The sequence below is a fragment of the Bacillus rossius genome, chromosome 1 (genome assembly GCF_032445375.1).
Source record: "Bacillus rossius redtenbacheri isolate Brsri chromosome 1, Brsri_v3, whole genome shotgun sequence".
Taxonomy (NCBI): Eukaryota; Metazoa; Arthropoda; class Insecta; order Phasmatodea; family Bacillidae; genus Bacillus; species Bacillus rossius.
The window spans coordinates 19,908,064-19,927,350 of record NC_086330.1 but is presented as its reverse complement, the minus strand read 5'-3'; the positions used below and the strand labels follow the sequence as shown (position 1 = coordinate 19,927,350).

Sequence of the window (19,287 nt, the reverse complement as noted above, 5' to 3'; positions counted from 1 at the left end):
TCAACTCCATAGAGATACTAATTAAAGTATTATATTGGACATACACTATTGCAGCAAATAGCATGTCACAGAAAACCAGAGAAAACAAACATAAAACACAGAAACTGGGAACCATAGAAATGGCTGCAAACCTGAAGAAAACTTTATTGTAACCGACATTGCCCCTTATTGTATCTTACCTCTGACATTCCCCCTTATTGTGAATTTCAACAATGACATTCCCCTTTTTTACAGAGTACACAACTTGTTCACAGCATGATAGCACCCTGACCATTCACTGTATTGCAGTGTACACGATGTTATAGTATAACCCCCATGTTAAACTACAATTTTGGACTATTAACTAATTTTTCATAAAAACATGACATTCCCCCTTCTTGCCTTGTGGTCTTCAATTAATTATGACTTTTGATCAGAGCTGCTTCGGTTGATCAAGTTTATATTCTTTAAGCTGACTATTTTTTTTGTATTAAAACACTATCTACGGGATTTAGTAAGGAATTTTCCTGGGGCTACGTTTTGAAGGTTTTAATTTTCAGACTCTCTAAGTGGGCCCAATTATTTCTGATATGTTTGCTTTCATCATCTGACGTTTGTTACTTATGATGGATGTTTGATTCAGCATGAAATTAACCTCTATTATTTCAAAGGCAAACTGAATGAACATTGATTTAGAATTTTAGTTTTATTTTCACTGTGACATGAAATGTAAACACTCCCCACTCGCAGGAATTGAGACACGACTTTGCTGGAAACAGTTGTGTCACGAAAAGTAAGGAACTAATGAGAGAAGTATCCTGCAATGAGGCACACCATGCTTCTAGGGAGTAAATTAAATTACTTAACTTTAATTTAGTTAAGCTATAACCTCTGTATTTCCCAACAACCAAACCGGGTTGATACTTAAAATCAGAATTAACTTTTTACCTGGAGAAGAGTTGTTCTGCTAAAAAAAAAAGTTCAGTTCATTTTGTAATATACCTCAGAAAGTAATAAAAAATGGAACCTATATAATAGAGAAATTAAAACTTGCCATTTATTCACTATTCACTCGTTTCTCTCGTGACTAAATATTCTGTTTCAGACAGAAAACCAATAAAAGACTTTTTTTTTAAATTAAGTTGAAATTTTCAGTGTTTGAAAAGACTTCACAAAAGTTACCCGGCACTTTTTATCGCATCGGTGCTAGAGACGTACGCAAGAGTTTGTAGCGCTGCTTTTCATTTTCTCTCTCTCTCTCTCTCTCTCTCTCTCTCTTTCTCTACGGTATTCTAAAGTACTTTCATTACAGCCTCTCATTACGAAATTAGTAGGGACTGATTAGAAAAGTTTTTTTTCTGAAAAGTTTGAGATTTTTTGTGTTGCCGGCGTTAGTTAAATACAAGTAATATATGTAACAGTTTATAAGGGGCTGCTGAACACAAGTTCATCTAATCATGCATATTGAAATGTAAAAAATGACGTCACATCAACATCGGGGTCTTCAGACACGGTGAAGAGGTTATGAGATGAGATTTGAGGCTTGAAGGAATGAGTAAGTGGGGAAAAGGGAAGTACCCCGAGGAAACATTGCGTCTCATGGCAACGTACGCCACATTTCACTTGTTTAACCCTCCGGGAATCGAACCCAGATCGCCTTGTTTTGGGGAAGGTAACCGTGCATGTTCTAACACGACTTCTTATAAGAGGGTACCCGCAGACAAGGGAAAACTGGAAAACAGAGAAAACTAAGGGAATTTAAAAGGTGTCTTTAAAAAAAACCTTGAAAACACTGGAATATCGACAAAACCGTGGTTGAAATATAGTAGCGATTTTACATGATATGTAGTATCTTAATGTCTTAAACTTGATACGTATTTCAATCATAATGATATGTTAGAAATCCGTAATACTTATAATAATTATCCTAAGGGGTATAAACAGATGTATATTAATTTATTTGAAACAATAAAATATCAAAGTTGGATCAAATATATTCGTTGTATTTTTTCAGAGTAGTAGAGTTAGTTACGTTCAAAATAACAGTGCCAATTGTGTATTGTTATATATATAACATATATATATATATAAATAATGCCAGATTGACTGATGATATCCGGTGGGGAGGGGAGGACATTATATAAAACAGATAAAATAGGGAATAGTCAGGAAAACTGGCAGAAGGAATAATGTACGAACCATGTATAAGTACAGCAATAATTTTCAATGAGACAGTTAAAAAGTTATTTAACCCGTCTGAAATTACACCGGTAAATGCTTGAATGTCTACTTTTGCAAATGTTTATATTATTTGCTGACGTTAGGGCCTTGAACTTACTTCCCGTCTTCTGTGGCAAGGAAATAAACAATCAAGTAATCGTATGATACAAAAAAACTTCATTTTCAAGGGAAAGTTTTCACCGAAAAATCAATAATTAGAAAGTCTAAATTCCTCAAAGTGTTTTTGCCTTTAAAATAACTAAATGTTCCCAAAGTTGCTTACATTTCCCATCCAACAGCCCCTCCAGTAAGCCTCTAGAGGGTACCTTTGTCCTTAACCTTGACCCCAACTCTCATCTTGAATTACGTCATTTTTAATTATTAAGTCACGTCTGCCATTTTGTTTTCTATAACTTTCCAACATTATGGGATCCACCAGTTTGAAAATTACTTCACCTCTGCCATATTGAAAGTCCGTAATTATTATACAAACAAATAGAAACTTTTTTAATTTATAAAAAATATTTATGTACAACTCTAACAATATTTTAATAAAAAAAACACTTACGTCATGGACCTTGGAGTGCACGGTTCGAACCTGGTGAGGGCCCCTTCTTCCAAGGGGGCTACCAGCAGACTGACACCCCACCACTAATATCAGGAATATGTATTACGTCAAGCAGTATTACGTCATGACGGCCATCTTGGTTCCACCATTTTGTTTTCGTTTGCTACATTTGTACATCCGCTATATTGGTTTAAAATACACCCGCCAGAGTGCAGTAGTGCCAATCACCAGATCTTCAGGTGTTTTAGGACCCATTTTGTCGGCCATTTTAGCCTCTTAAAAGGGTAATTTACTTTTGATGAATATAGAATAACCAATTTTTGATTTTTCGAAGGGAAATTGTTCATCGGAAATGGAAATTTTTGAATTTTACGATTGCTTGAGATTTTTTGGTAAAAATATTTTTTTTTCTAATAAACGAGAAATTTTTAATTAATTTGGCGTATTTTATGTCAATTGTGGCAAAGTTTAAATCAAGTCAAGCAATTTTTGGCAAATTTTGAAATTCAAATTTAAGGTCAGTGACAAAGGAGGTCATCTAAGATAGCGGCTGTGACGTCACAGTCTAAAATGACGGACATCGGCTTTCGGCTCCACACCCAACACCCAGGACCAGGAGGAATATTTGCTCCATTTTGAATAAAAATACAAAATGGATTTCGAGAGTGTGTGAACTAATCTGAATGTTTTTAGCACTGCAGTCGACGCGTTTTTTTTTTCTGCTGCTGTAATAAATGTTCCTATAGCTGTACTATGCAGGTATATAAGAGAGATATTTTTTTAAGTAAGTGCCGTTTTGAAATTCGGCCGCTGCAGCGCTGCTGTTGGTATTCCGCGCATACGGGCTGCATCTGTTGGCAAGCCACAGACGCCATTACGAAACCTTCTATCGTGTCTAGGTTTGTTTGTATTTAAAATTCCTCCGCCGACTGTGAAATACGCGCTGTGATACGTTTTCTTAGTGCTTAAATGCGTGAAAGAGACCGGAATTTATCGTCAGATAATTCAAGTGTATGGAGAAAACATTATGACAGATGGAATGGTACGGAAATGAGTTGCAGCTTTTAAAGATGGCCGCGCGAATGTTGATGATGAGGAACGAAGTAGGGCGACCTTCTGTCATTACTGAGGATTTGGTGCAGAAAGTTGACGAAAAAGTGAACGAGAACAGAAGTTTCACGGTTAAGTCGTTATCTGATGAGTTTCGTCAAGTCTCAATGGTTGTTAAATCAGGAGTATGGGATTTAAAAGCTTGTTGTATGATATAATAAGTGCCTTAATTTTGGTGTAAATTATGTAGAAAATTAGATTAAAGTACACTGATAAAAATTTTCACCTTATGTTACAAATTATATCATGGATCTTCGTAAATTTGCATTTATCGTCGTAAATTTGCGGGCTTTAATTTCAATTACTTTGAGCATGAATCCACAAGAATAATTTAGGTATATCAGTAAAACCTTTTAAAAAAATTGTTTAGGCTACTGCAGAAACACTGTTATTTCTTCCAAGTTTGAGCTCAGAACTTTAAATACGGTATATTATTTATAAGAAATTACGAAGAACATTTTTTTAAGCGAATTATTCGTTGGAATGGCTTTAATTTTACTGTAATTTCTAACAGTGTACAAGTTTTCGTGTAGCGATAGATTGCTAAGAAAGGTCAACTTTTTTTCCAAAAAGGTACTTAGGCTACTTAAAATTTAAAAAAAAAAACACGCCTCGTATACTCATGCAATACGTAGGGGCACGCATATTTCTCGAAAAGACTCCGAGACCAGCTGAAAGTTAAAAACACTGTAGCATTGTCTGCCTCTCGTGATTGGATGAGTTTCTTCCAGGTCAATGTCAATTGTTACAACACCAATCACAGTGATTTAGTGCGGAAGCAAACACGTCCCTGAGTGGCTCTCGGTCAAACAAGGCAACGACTTCTCTCGCAGACGTCGCGTCGGCCTATCACAAGGAAGAAACCGCTGGTGTGAGCATAACTTGTTGTAGTCTAATAGGCGTTCAGATTTATTCGCGAAAAATACCTGCCCCTAGCAATACGTGTTATGAATAGAGACCGGAAAAATTCGCGAAATCATTTCGCGATAGGCTAAAATACCAATAGTTATACCTCAGTGCTGCCTCTGCTATTGGCTCACAACTCACCTGGATGACTCTGGGCCAATGAGAAACACCCGGCCAAAGCTGTATCGAATCACAGGCTGCTACGTTGGGACGTCTCAAAACACAGCAGCCAATGAGTGGGTGACATTTGACTGAGTGTACGTAGAAATATAGAGTTCATCCAGCAGGTCATTGAACCCGCGAATTTTTCCGGTCTCTAGTTATGAATAAAAGCTGCAAATTGAGTGAATCGTTACTTGGAACTGAAAGACGCGTCAGAGCTGTATTCATGGGCTACGGTCTGAAAGTCCTCCGAGTCCGCCCGGGCGCTTCGCTCGACGCCCGTGTGCGAGGCGTCATGGTGTCCACAAGGAAAAAAAATATTTCGTACCAACTTAGGCGCGAAAAAAGTACTAGATTTGAAAGAAAAAAAATTGGTTGTCTGTAAAGTCGGTTTACGGACGATAGTTTGATGTGACGTCATAAAAAAATTGATGAAATGATTTCATACTTTATGAATAAAATTTAATCATATTTATTTTAATAATAAAAGAATAAATACTTGAAATTATACTAGTAATCAGATTTTTAAAGTGCAAGAATAATTAACCTTTATTGCCAAAATTGTTGTTGTAATAAGCAATGAAAACCACATTAACTTTTCACTTCACTTTATAAACAGTCGAGTGGAAGAGAGATAGATGCGGCGCAAGCGGACAATGAGCGTAACGGGACACTTTTTCGTGCGTGCAGCCGGCGTTCATCGATTTATTAGACGTCACGTCAAGAAAGTAATAAATTATAAATTTTTTATGGTTTTTAACTATTTAGAAAGTTATTATGACATTGCAATGCTCGAACTTAAATATCAAACCACACACACATACATTTCATAGTTTTTAAAAATAATTACGCTTAATAATAAAACATATTGGAGTTACTATAATATTATTATATTTAAAAAAAATGTACTAGACCACTAAAAAGGTTATAAAAGTACTAGATCTAGTACGAAAGTACTAACTGTGGACATCCTGTAGGCGTCGTCCGGCCGACGCTTTTGTGGCGGACAGGTTCGCCCGCCAGGCAGCGCTGACGTCAGCCGCGCCGATAAAAATCCCTCCGCCATTGTTTGCTCCAGATTACGCTGCAACTTCGCTTCACCGCGGCCCACCCTCCTGTTTTTATTTGCCACCTTTTTTTCCTCCCCTTCTTTACAGTCCATACAAAAAAAACATAACGGTCGGTGCTAAGGCTGCACGGCATACATCGCCAGGCGAGAGAAGGACCTAATAAAAAAATTGGTTGTCTGTAAAGACGGTTTACGGACGATAGTTTAACGTGACGTCATAACAAAACATTGATGAAATGATTGCATAGTTTTATGAATAAAATTTAATCATTTTTATTGAATTATCACTATTTTGTATGGATACAAAGGAGTGAAATGAAATCTATAATTTAATTAATAGATGTACTTTTATTTCCACTCATTAATTCAAATATTTTTATTACTTTAACGAACAGATTATTTTAACTATAACTTTTATACATGTTTGCTATTTAACTTCTTCCAATCTGTGTTATTCTGTTAAGGATAGGACGATGATAGGAAAAGTAGGAAACGAATGGGAGTGTTAAAAGTTTAGTGCGCCTCGAAAAAGTCAAATCGAGGGTTGTTCCAATCGAGTGGAAGAGAGATAGATGCGGCGCAATCGTACAATGAGCGTAACGGGACAATGTGCGTAACGGGTCAATGAGTCATCCTTTTTCGTGCGTGCAGCCAGTGTTCATCGATTTATTAGACGTTGTCACGTCAAAAAATTTTGTGAGCGAGTCTTTCAGTATCTACTCGCCAGTGATGTGTAAACATCTAAGTTCGGTAACGAAACAAATGCCTGTGTTCTGATGTTGCAAATAAAATTATAATAAAAAAACTTGGACACTGACTTTAACATAGAATATACGAAAAAGCACACGGTAAAATTTTTTTTCCCATTTTTTTAAAACCCAACTATAATTCTGTTTTAACAAGATGGTGCTATTGATTTCTCAGAGCTGGCCGAACAACAGGACTACCGAACGTGTTGCACGTGAATTTCTCAAAGCTTAACCTGTGACGTCCCCCCCCCCCCCCCTTGTAGACTGTTATTATCATCGCCTGCGTTTTTGAGGTTATACTTATTTAGGCGGGTTGAGAATGACGCCACAAATGCAAATAGATTAGCGCGATTACACAACGGCAATTTATCAGGTTGAAAGTTCAAAACTCGTGCAGAAACTGCTGTAGCCACGGTCCTACGTCTTCAAGATGGCGGAACCACGTGCGGCAACATGCACCCATATATATTAACTTTCGCGAACATCGGGCGATTAATTAGGCGTATTGGTGTGCAAAAAAAAATTAGTTGTCTGTAAAGTCGGTTTACGGACGATAGTTTAACGTGACAACGTCATAACAAAACATTGATGAAATGATTGCATACTTTTATGAATAAAATTGAATCATTTTTATTGAATCATCACTATTTTGTATGGATACAAAGAAGGAGTGAAATGAAAGCTACAATTTAATTAATAAATTTATTTTTATTTGCACTCATTAATTAAAATATGTTTATTACTTTAACGAAGAGATTATTTTAACTATAACTTTTATACATGTTTGCTATTTAACTTCTTCCAATCTGTGTTATTCTGTTAAGGATAGGACGATGATAGGAAAAGTAGGAAACGAATGGGTGTGTTTCAAGTTTAATGTGCCTCGAAAAAGTCAAATCGATGGTTGTTCCAATCGAGTGGAATTGAGATAGATGCGGCGCAAGCGTACAATGAGCGTAACGGGCCACAGCGTAACGAGACAATGTGCGTTACGGGACACTTTCGTGCGTGCAGCCGGCGTTCATTGATTTATTAGACGTTGTCACGTCAAAAAAAATTTTTGTAGTGAAACTATCATGGAATACATTTTGTAAACTTGAATAGTCATAACAAGATATAATCGTAAATTTAAATTTATTAGTCAGGAAAATTGTGTTGGATCAATCATGGCGTTCAAGACATTTTATATTTTGTTGGTTCTCTAAAGTATTATGAACGCGGGGCTATCTTCTTAGTATTTTTTCAAACTAAAAGTTGCATTCCAACATATAGCCTACAGTAAAACATAATTGACCTGAAACATTTTGAAACACATAATACTAAGTACATGTAAAATATTTTTTCTTAACTACAGATATAAATAATACTTCCTACAAACAAAGCTTAACCTTATTTAGCTTATTCAACAATTTAAATTTAACAGTAAAAACTTAATCAGGAAACTCTTTTATTCAATTTGGCATCGAATATATGTAGACCAACAATTTATTTTATCTCTTCAGTATGACGAACGCTGAGCTATTTCTCCATTTCAATGTCATTAATTAAGGATGTCTAAATTGTAAAGCGCATCTTATTATTTTTTTTTTAGTTGTAATTGTTGTGTCCGGGATTTCTGGAAGCGACACACACTTCGGCATGCTTATTTTATTTAAGCTTAATTCTAAGACAATTGCCATTCTTTGGGTTACTTGTAAGACGTGGTTCCTGTGATGAATCGAGAAGGCACATGAGCATTTAGCCGGCTGGTGCGCGGAAAATGTTTGTGCTCTGTTAACGTCAGCGGCCACGTACACAGAACTGTTTACATTAGTATGTGTGCTGTACAAACCGAGGATGAATCTGCGTGTGGGCCGCTGCGATTTCCGGAGACACCCGTGTGCCTCGTGACCCGACGACGGATGGCGAGATGGACTTCGTGCCCGGCAAAGGACTTGTGCCAGCTACGGGCAAAGGAGGTCAGGCTCTCGTACCTTGCAGAAGGCTTGTGAAGTCGGAGGTAATAGTGAACCAGCAACTGCAACTCACGCCTCAAGTTCCTCCTCGGGGTGCCTAGCCCTTGAACTCGGCCAACAGCCAGTGCACCGGCCGGCGCTTGAAACCTCGTACGCCCGGCTGCGGAGAACTTACAGCTATCCGGCAGCCAGGCACCACGTTATTCATTTCTCTGACTTTAAATTCTAACACAAAGTATTAAACGATAGTTTGAGTATTATATAGTTTTGGTCTGGCACAACCAATACGCTTAGTACTTATATCCACCGATGTTCGCGAAAGTTAATACCAAAGGGATGGATCACGCGGGTCCGCAATTTTTTTTTTTTTTTTTTTTTTTTTTTTTTTTTTTTTTTTTTTTAAGATTTCTGAGACTTTCACCGGTGGGCAGAACCCTGTTCAGGGACACATTTCCGTTCCATTCGACTTCCGTTCCCTTCACGAAATGACTCCTACCAAATGCCATATACCGAGAGCTGAGATGTTTACAATATAACACACTGTTGCTGAGATAGCATGTAGGCACTATGTGCTTTCTGAAGTTTCACTGCTAAGTTTTTAGCTGAGTCAATAAATAAACACTCTCCAATCGATTATTTCTTATTTGTTTCGTTCTCCGTTAACGAAACGCCAATCGAAAACTCCACGTATTAATTCAAAAATTGGTTGTCTGTAAAGTCGGTTTATGGACGATAGTTTAACGTGACAACATCATAACAAAACATTGATGAAATGATTGCATACTTTTATGAATAAAATTTAATCATTTTTATTGAATTATCACTATTTTGTATGGATACAAAGAAGGAGTGAAATTAAATCTACAATTTAATTGATAAATTTACTTTTATTTGCACTCATTAATTCAAATATGTTTATTACTTTAACGAAGAGATTATTTTAACTATAACTTTTATACATGTTTGCTATTTAACTTCTTCCAATCTGTGTTATTCTGTTAAGGATAGGACGATGATATAAAAAGTAGGAAACGAATGGGAGTGTTTCACGTTTAATGTGCCTCGAAAAAGTCAAATCGATGGTTGTTCCGATTGAGTGGAAGAGAGATAGATGCGGCGCAAACGTACAATGAGCGTAACGGGACACAGCGTAACGGGACAATGTGCGTACCGGGACAATTTGTTGTGCGTGCAGCCGGCGTTCATCGATTTATTAGACGTTGTCACGTCAAAAATATATGTGTGTGCCATTTAAACGCGAGGGTCTCCGCTGAAGCGTAGCGACTCGGTTCTGAAACCCCTGCATGACGCAGCTCATGAGCTCCTGTCAGTGAGACCACGTGACGCGGGAGGTCCCGTCGACACGGGGAAGGTTAGGCCCTATCATCTTTGATTTTTTCCATATTTCTGCTATAATTATAATTTTTAATTATTCTCAATTTTTGGCATGTCAAGGAAACAATCGTATCTCACAGACCTTCTCTACCTTGTTTGCAACCACGCGTTTACCAACAGGCTCCAGTCTGTAAATCCAGCCTCACTCGATACAGATTTTCTTAGCAGTTTTCATGCCTGTTTTTTCTGTTGGCGCGCCTGCTCTCGCGCAGGTAACATCTCAGCACCCTTCCAAGCGGTAGTCCTCAAGATGTCAGACCTACGTGTAGCAATATAAACCCTTGTATACTCCCTTTTGTGAACTTTAGGGGACGTAACAAACGTAACGGTATGCCAAATGAAACTTTATGATAGTAAAACTACCCTGGAACATATTTGGTAAACTAAAATAATCGCAGAAAGAAATAATCGCAAGTTTTAAAATACGCAATAAAAATATTTTAGAGTGTAATACCTCGTAGTCTCCACCCCGAAGTATGTGAGTCTCGGAAGCCGACAACGTATTCGGATGCACACAGGCTTACGGTGCGAGGGGTTCTGGGTTCGAGTCCCGCGTAAGGCATGGCTTTAAATTTGTAAACGTTTGAATTTGTCATCGATTTGTCAAAGTCAATAAAACTGTCATACTAAGCTGTCGAGCTAAAAGAAATAATAATCAAATAAAGGGAGGATAGTTTGATGGTTGGTGATGATTATCAGCGGCCAGCTAAACAATTTTAAAAAAAATTAGCAAAAACTGAATAAACTAATAAAAAAATAATAAATGGCAGTGTAGTAGTATAGCGCGCGGTTGTGGTGATCGAGAGACAACTTTTAATTTGGTTCAGAACCTCATCATTGCAAAAAACCCTTTTCTTTAAATAATAGATCACTGGATTATACATATTGTGCTTTAATAAAATATGTACTAATATTGTTTGTTTATAATATTATTAAATACAAAGTTCAGACCATTGGTTTTATTATTTCACACTAGGTAGATTTATTTTTACTCAAGATAAAATTAAATTATATGTTCCCAAGTAATTTAAACAAAAAATTAAATTCTCTGATTAAAACTCCGACGTTTGTTAGAAAACGACTTTCCATAAATTATTAACGAATAAACTGACACTTCATAGAAACCCACACATGTTAGCGTAAATGTAAACCCGACATGGTTTTCTTTCACTTTAGATTTAAGTTTATTGTACGAACTATGCGGGTTTCTTTGTGTCACTGGGTTACAAAATTGTTAGTTACAATTTCTCAAAGTAAGTAGTAAAATAAGTTAATTAATCAAGTACCGTATAAAATATGTGTATTCGTGGAAATTTTTTATTATTAAAATAAATTTAACATAATTAATACTTTGGATTAGCTGGTTGAACTGTCTGATTTATTTAATATTATAAATATATCATAAATAAACTATATTAAAGCATACCCGATTTTCCTTGTATTCTTTAAATTTTATATTACTAGATTTTGAAACTAAACTACCAATAAAAATTATATCTCTTTAATTTCAAAATTTATCTGTATTTGTTTTTAAATACTAAACCAAATTTGTTATATATTTGCAAATGAAATACAGAAGATATATATCAAAAAATCATACACCAGGTTTCATATTTTTTTTAAAAAATAAACAGCTGCAATTTCCATAATTTTTTTTTCATTAATTGGTTAAATTGATAACATGTTTATCCTACCCTGATATGCTGGCTTTGGACAGCAATTGCGTTGGCTGGTTTTCTGTTAGTATTCCAGGTATCGTGTGTATGGAGTTAAGAATTATTTCTTCTCTTCTGCTATACAAACTTTTATGCGCACTTTTATCCCCATGTTACAGCAGAAAATGGGCATCGTGTGGGATGGGCTTACACGCCTCGAGGAAATAACTTATCACTTTACGCAGGAAACTACATCTATCATGATAATTACACCAGTTCACAAGTGTTGACTTCAACAAGTAGCCAAAGCCAAGTCGTATGCAATGTCAAACAAAAAAATTAGCACGGAGGCTTTATGCAAGTTATATCGATGTATTTGGAATAGGCCTATCTCCCCCTTAAGGGTGTAGAATCCTCCTGGATTATTTTGTTTCTAATATTTATTGTTTCTGCACATGACTTTAAGTTAATTCATAAATAACCATATTTAAATGTTTATTAAAGATTTTATCAACTAAATAAGTCCTCATTTATGAACGTAAAGGCAACTTTTTTATCAGTCCTAGTATGAACATAAAGTATGAAATATTTTTGTTGCTATACAGTTTTGGGTAAATCGTTCGTTTGTGGTCTTCGTCTTTAAATACTTTTTTTTTTAAATTATAGCATTCGTAAATAAAAAAAATGTGTTTTCCGAAACCTTGAAAAACCCAGGTTTATACGGTACTGGTAAACACTAATGTTTATTTATTTATAAATTATATACTAAAAATAATCTGTTTGAAGGCGAAGTCATGTGAATGTTTAATTCAAAACTCGATTTAATGTTTTCAGTATATGATATCATTGACATAAAAATTTGCCTTTGTGTTATTAAAAGTCATTAAATAAATACTAGTTTAATATAAAACTTCTGTTATATACAATAAATATGGTAATATTATGAGGTTATTAAAAATCATTTGCAAAAACATTAGAAGCAAAATAATTCCGTATACCACTCCCTTGAGCCTCTGCACAAATTGTGAGACGTGAAACTACCACGTAACCTTTGGCTCTTTCAGAGTCCGGGTCATGTAACTTGTCTCAAATACTGGTTCACCAATGGCACCCATTTCCCAATAGTCACTTGCAAAGCATCGCGTGATGTGTCTTTGCGACCACTAAGATCGCGTGGACCTTATTATTTGAAAAGCGCGCTTTCACGAAACTGAGAGAATGAATAATGCAGGGCCTGGCGTCTCCAGAGACCACGCGGCGTGATGACATGCGTGAGGGTGGAGCACTGACGGAACAGATGGTGGTTGGAGAGGGGAAACAGGAGTACACCGAGAAAACACTCCAGCTGGCGGAAACGCCCGCCACGTTTCCCTGTTACGAAAAATCCTGTATTCACCCGCCAGGAGACGTCGTGGTTGAAGGCGAATGATCTGACCGCTTCTTTAAATGTAACTAAACACACTACATCCAATTATTATTTTTTAATATAGCACGTGTAACGAATTTCGTGATAAATTAAATATAATTTTGTGACGTGATAACGTCTTATAAATCGATGAACGCCGGTTGCACGCACGAAAAAATTGTCACGTTCCGCCTGAGCCGAGCGTGCAAGAACCGGCCAACCTTCACGCGAGAAAATCTTCTAAAATATCAAACAGGTTAAGGCGGGCTTTTTAACTAATTGTTCGTGATTATATTTAAACAAATTATTTTAATTAAATTTGCAAAAACTGTAAATAATATTTTAAAATTAAACTATGCAACTTTTCATCAATGTTTTCTTTAGACGTTATCACGTAAAATTATCGTCCGTAAACCGACTTTCCAGACAACCACTTTTTTTTAATAATAAATTAGCTTTAAAATAAACTTGTGTATTTATTTTGGCAGCTTGAGTACCTACTTACTGATTCGATACTCAAGTGAGTCAATATTTTTTTCTGGCAGGAAATATAAATAATCTAATTGCCTAAAAAAATCATTCAAAAAATTATATTACTCTGCACCTTCATACATCCACATTATTCAACACAGGAAGAGTAAAAAACAAGAATACTATATTTTAATAAGAGAGATCACTACAAAATAACATAAGGTACTTGTGCCTAATTAGGCGCACTTCAAGTCAGATATCTAATTTCACTCAGGCGACTAACTGCTACAGAGAGTACATACGGTCGAGACTAGTCCGGTGGTTCCATTAGGTTACAAGTTTTTATATAGCAAAATGGTGGCTAGTGGGCCTTACTGAGCACTGGGCCTCATTGGACACAGTTACCATATTTTATCATTATTTCCATCAGAATTACCATTGTATGTACTCAGGTGTCATGGCTTTAACAGGTTAACGCGCATTTCACGTAACAGATATTCCTAGATAAGCTAACGAATGAGGTCAGTAATAGGCTGGAAGCGGGTTTGCAACCTTACAAAAAAAAAGCCCGTTCAGATCTTCGCTTGCGCACCGCTTCCGCTAAGTTATTCCTTATTGGAAGTTATAGCTCGCGCCTGGGTTGGGGGAGCGGAAGGGGGCTTTATCCTCATTAAGCTGCGTCGCAAAAACCCTCCCTCCCGCTCGGCGAGGCATTAACGAAGTCACGAAGCACGGTCGATTGGTTTTGCCAGCGCCTCTCCCCGCGGTCGAATAGCTTGCTACTGCCACGCAGTCAGCTCTCTTGCTCTGGCTGCCATTTTGGCCTCCACAAGTCCACCGGCGGCAGTGATCGTGTCCCGAAGGGATGATCAGTTGTTCGGTCCAATCTCCAGCATCTCAATTTTCCTCCGATTTATAGGGGTTTGGAGCATTAGCCTCTCTAAGTCTAGCGTCACACTAGGGTGTAATTTTTTGACGTGACAACGTCTAATAAATCGATGAACGCCGGCTGCACGCACGAAAAAACTGGTTTTATGTCCCGTAACGCACATTGTTCCGTTAGGCTGTGTCCCGTTACGCTTATTGTACCGTTACGCTGTGTCCCGTTACGCTGTGTCCCGTTACGCTGTGTCGCGTTACGCTCATTGTTACGTTACGCTGTGTTCCGTTACGCAGTAATAATAGGTTATGTTACAATTGACTAAAAAATTATGGTGATTCATATAATTGATTATAGATATTTGATTACTTTTATTTATATGAAAACTTGTTCATAATTATATTTAAATTTTATAGCTAAACGCCAGTTTTTAAAATTAATTACAAGTCATCTAAACGTGAACTGTTTCGTCAACTGTTTATAAAGTGAAGTGAAAAGTTAATGTGGCTTTCATTTCTTATTGCAATTTCGGCAATAAATGTTAATTATTCTTGCATTTTAAAAATCTAATTACTAGTATAATCTCAAGTATTTATTCTTTTATTATTAAAATTAATATGATTCAATTTTATTCATAAAAGTATGCAATTATTTCATCAATTTTTTGTTATGACGTCACGTTAAACTATCGTCCGTAAACCGACTTTACAGGCAACCAATTTTTTTAATTTGTAAATGGAACCGAAATATTCATGTCGAATTACAGATATTTGTAAACTTGCACATTTACGTGAAAACAACTGTATCACTACAAAAATACTGGGTTCGAAATCTTACCCGGTAATTTATGCTTTTTTGTTGTCCCAGTACCTCCAATAGCTAAAGTTATTTATAAACCGTTCCTTAATTAGTTTACTAAAATTAACTGCATACATAATAAGCATTATAAAAAAATTAAGTCAGATTGTTGAATATTTGATTTTCTTCTTTTTTTTACATAGTTTGAATTAAATGACGCAATTTCGACAGAGTTTTAGCGTTAGTGATTTAAAAATGACCCGAGTTATATTTATCTGGAAATATTTTTTGTAATTTTCTAAAGACAAATTAGCAAAACCATATTCGATATTCAAAATCCGGCTTGGTTTGAAAATGTTGTTTCATAGAGTATGATTTCCAGTTTTTTCTTCGTAAAGCGCCCGAACATAATTTACTCTGGGGCTATTCCTCCCCTCTTCCCATGCCCCCGGTAGAGTCTCTCCTGGTGAGCTATTAGGGCCCAGGGTCGCGCCACTGTGTGTGGGTGGCTGGTTGTTGACAGGAGTGACAGACATGTAACGCACTGCGCTCAGGACGCTCGACATTGTTGTTCCAGGCGAGCGGCTGATCCAGTACGCGACCGAGAACCTCGTGACCGAGGTGTTGATCCACCCGCAACTGAACACACTGTCCCAGTGCATCAGGAACCTGCTGTCCAGCTTCACGAGGCACCGCCACCTCATACACGCCGGGTACACGTTCGCCAGCAGCGGCTCCTGGATCCTGCAGGTGGGCTCTTCCCCTCCCCGCTGTTCCACAACAGCAACTCCTGGATCCCGCAGGTGGGCTCTTCCCCTCCCCGCTGTTCCACAACAGCAACTCCTGGATCCCGCAGGTGGGCTCTTCCCCTCCCCTCTGTTCCACAACAGCAACTCCTGGAACCCGCAGGTGGGCTCTTCCCCTCCCCGCTGTTCCACAACAGCAACTCCTGGATCCTGCAGGTGGGCTCTTCCCCTCCCCTCTGTTCCACAACAGCAACTCCTGGATCCCGCAGGTGGGCTCTTCCCCTCCCCGCTGTTCCACAACAGCAAATCCTGGATCCTGCAGGTGGGCTCTTCCCCTCCCCTCTGTTCCACAACAGCAACTCCTGGAACCCGCAGGTGGGCTCTTCCCCTCCCCGCTGTTCCACAACAGCAACTCCTGGATCCCGCAGGTGGGCTCTTCCCCTCCCCGCTGTTCCACAACAGCAACTCCTGGATCACGCAGGTGGGCTCTTCCCCTCCCCTCTGTTCCACAACAGCAACTCCTGGAACCCGCAGGTGGGCTCTTCCCCTCCCCGCTGTTCCACAACAGCAACTCCTGGATCCTGCAGGTGGGCTCTTCCCCTCCCCTCTGTTCCACAACAGCAACTCCTGGATCCTGCAGGTGGGCTCTTCCCCTCCCCGCTGTTCCACAACAGCAAATCCTGGATCCTGCAGGTGGGCTCTTCCCCTCCCCTCTGTTCCACAACAGCAACTCCTGGATCCCGCAGGTGGGCTCTTCCCCTCCCCTCTGTTCCACAACAGCAACTCCTGGATCCCGCAGGTGGGCTCTTCCCCTCCCCGCTGTTCCACAACAGCAACTCCTGGATCCTGCAGGTGGGCTCTTCCCCTCCCCTCTGTTCCACAACAGCAACTCCTGGATCCTGCAGGTGGGCTCTTCCCCTCCCCTCTGTTCCACAACAACAACTCCTGGATCCCGCAGGTGGGCTCTTCCCCTCCCCTCTGTTCCACAACAGCAACTCCTGGATCCTGCAGGTGGGCTCTTCCCCTCCCCTCTGTTCCACAACAGCAACTCCTGGATCCCGCAGGTGGGCTCTTCCCCTCCCCTCTGTTCCACAACAGCAACTCCTGGATCCCGCAGGTGGGCTCTTCCCCTCCCCGCTGTTCCACAACAGCAACTCCTGGATCCCGCAGGTGGGCTCTTCCCCTCCCCTCTGCTCCACAACAGCAACTCCTGGATCCTGCAGGTGGGCTCTTCCCCTCCCCTCTGTTCCACAACAGCAACTCCTGGATCCCGCAGGTGGGCTCTTCCCCTCCCCGCTGTTCCACAACAGCAACTCCTGGATCCCGCAGGTGGGCTTGTCCCCTCCCCTCTGTTCCACAACAGCAACTCCTGGATCCCGCAGGTGGGCTCTTCCCCTCCCCGCTGTTCCACAACAGCAACTCCTGGATCCCGCAGGTGGGCTCTTCCCCTCCCCTCTGTTCCACAACAGCAGCTCCTGGATCCCGCAGGTGGGCTCTTCCCCTCCCCGCTGTTCCACAACAGCAACTCCTGGATCCCGCAGGTGGGCTCTTCCCCTCCCCTCTGTTCCACAACAGCAACTCCTGGATCCCGCAGGTGGGCTCTTCCCCTCCCCGCTGTTCCACAACAGCAACTCCTGGATCCCGCAGGTGGGCTCTTCCCCTCCCCTCTGTTCCACAACAGCAACTCCTGGATCCCGCAGGTGGGCTCTTCCCCTCCCCTCTGTTCCACAACAGCAACTCCTGGATCCCGCAGGTGGGCTCTTCCCCTCCCCTCTGTTCCACAACAGCAACTCCTGGATCCCGCAGGTGGGCTCTTCCCCTCCCCTCTGTTCCACAACAGCAACTCCTGGATCCCGCAGGTGGGCTCTTCCCCTCCCCGCTGTTCCACAACAGCAACTCCTGGATCCCGCAGGTGGGCTCTTCCCCTCCCCTCTGTTCCACAACAGCAACTCCTGGATCCCGCAGGTGGGCTCTTCCCCTCCCCTCTGTTCCACAACAGCAACTCCTGGATCCTGCAAGTGGGCTCTTCCCCTCCCCGCTGTTCCACAACAGCAACTCCTGGATCCCGCAGGTGGGCTCTTCCCCTCCCCTCTGTTCCACAACAGCAACTCCTGGATCCCGCAGGTGGGCTCTTCCCCTCCCCGCTGTTCCACAACAGCAACTCCTGGATCCCGCAGGTGGGCTCTTCCCCTCCCCTCTGTTCCACAACAGCAACTCCTGGATCCCGCAGGTGGGCTCTTCCCCTCCCCGCTGTTCCACAACAGCAACTCCTGGATCCCGCAGGTGGGCTCTTCCCCTCCCCTCTGTTCCACAACAGCAACTCCTGGATCCCGCAGGTGGGCTCTTCCCCTCCCCGCTGTTCCACAACAGCAACTCCTGGATCCTGCAGGTGGGCTCTTTCCCTCCCCTCTGCTCCACAACAGCAACTCCTGGATCCTGCAGGTGGGCTCTTCCCCTCCCCTCTGTTCCACAACAGCAACTCCTGGATCCTGCAGGTGGGCTCTTCCCCTCCCCTCTGCTCCACAACAGCAACTCCTGGATCCTGCAGGTGGGCTCTTCCCCTCCCCTCTGCTCCACAACAGCAACTCCTGGATCCTGCATGTGGGCTCTTCCCCTCCCCTCTGCTCCACAACAGCAACTCCTGGATCCCGCAGGTGGGCTCTTCCCCTCCCCGCTGTTCCACAACAGCAACTCCTGGATCCCGCAGGTGGGCTCTTTCCCTCCCCTCTGTTCCACAACAGCAACTCCTGGATCCCGCAGGTGGGCTCTTCCCCTCCCCTCTGTTCCACAACAGCAACTCCTGGATCCCGCAGGTGGGCTCTTCCCCTCCCCGCTGTTCCACAACAGCAACTCCTGGATCCCGCAGGTGGGCTCTTTCCCTCCCCTCTGCTCCACAACAGCAACTCCTGGATCCTGCAGGTGGGCTCTTCCCCTCCCCTCTGTTCCACAACAGCAACTCCTGGATCCTGCAGGTGGGCTCTTTCCCTCCCCTCTGCTCCACAACAGCAACTCCTGGATCCCGCAGGTGGGCTCTTCCCCTCCCCTCTGTTCCACAACAGCAACTAACGGATCCCGCAGGTGGGCTCTTCCCCTCCCCGCTGTTCCACAACAGCAACTCCTGGATCCCGCAGGTGGGCTCTTCCCCTCCCCGCTGTTCCACAACAGCAACTCCTGGATCCCGCAGATGGGCTCTTCCCCTCCCCTCTGTACCACAACAGC

The 19,287-nt window shown here is 41.0% G+C and overlaps 1 protein-coding gene across 1 annotated transcript in view; it reads left to right on the top strand.

Annotated features, from left to right (window-relative positions):
* LOC134532861 (microtubule-associated protein futsch) overlaps window positions 1–19,287 on the top strand; it is a 377,195-nt gene that overhangs the window by 321,335 nt on the left and 36,573 nt on the right. Inside the window, exon 3 of the mRNA XM_063369863.1 lies at window positions 15,900–16,072. Within this exon, the coding sequence (XP_063225933.1) occupies window positions 15,900–16,072 (173 nt within the window). The remainder of the gene's footprint in view (window positions 1–15,899; window positions 16,073–19,287) is intronic.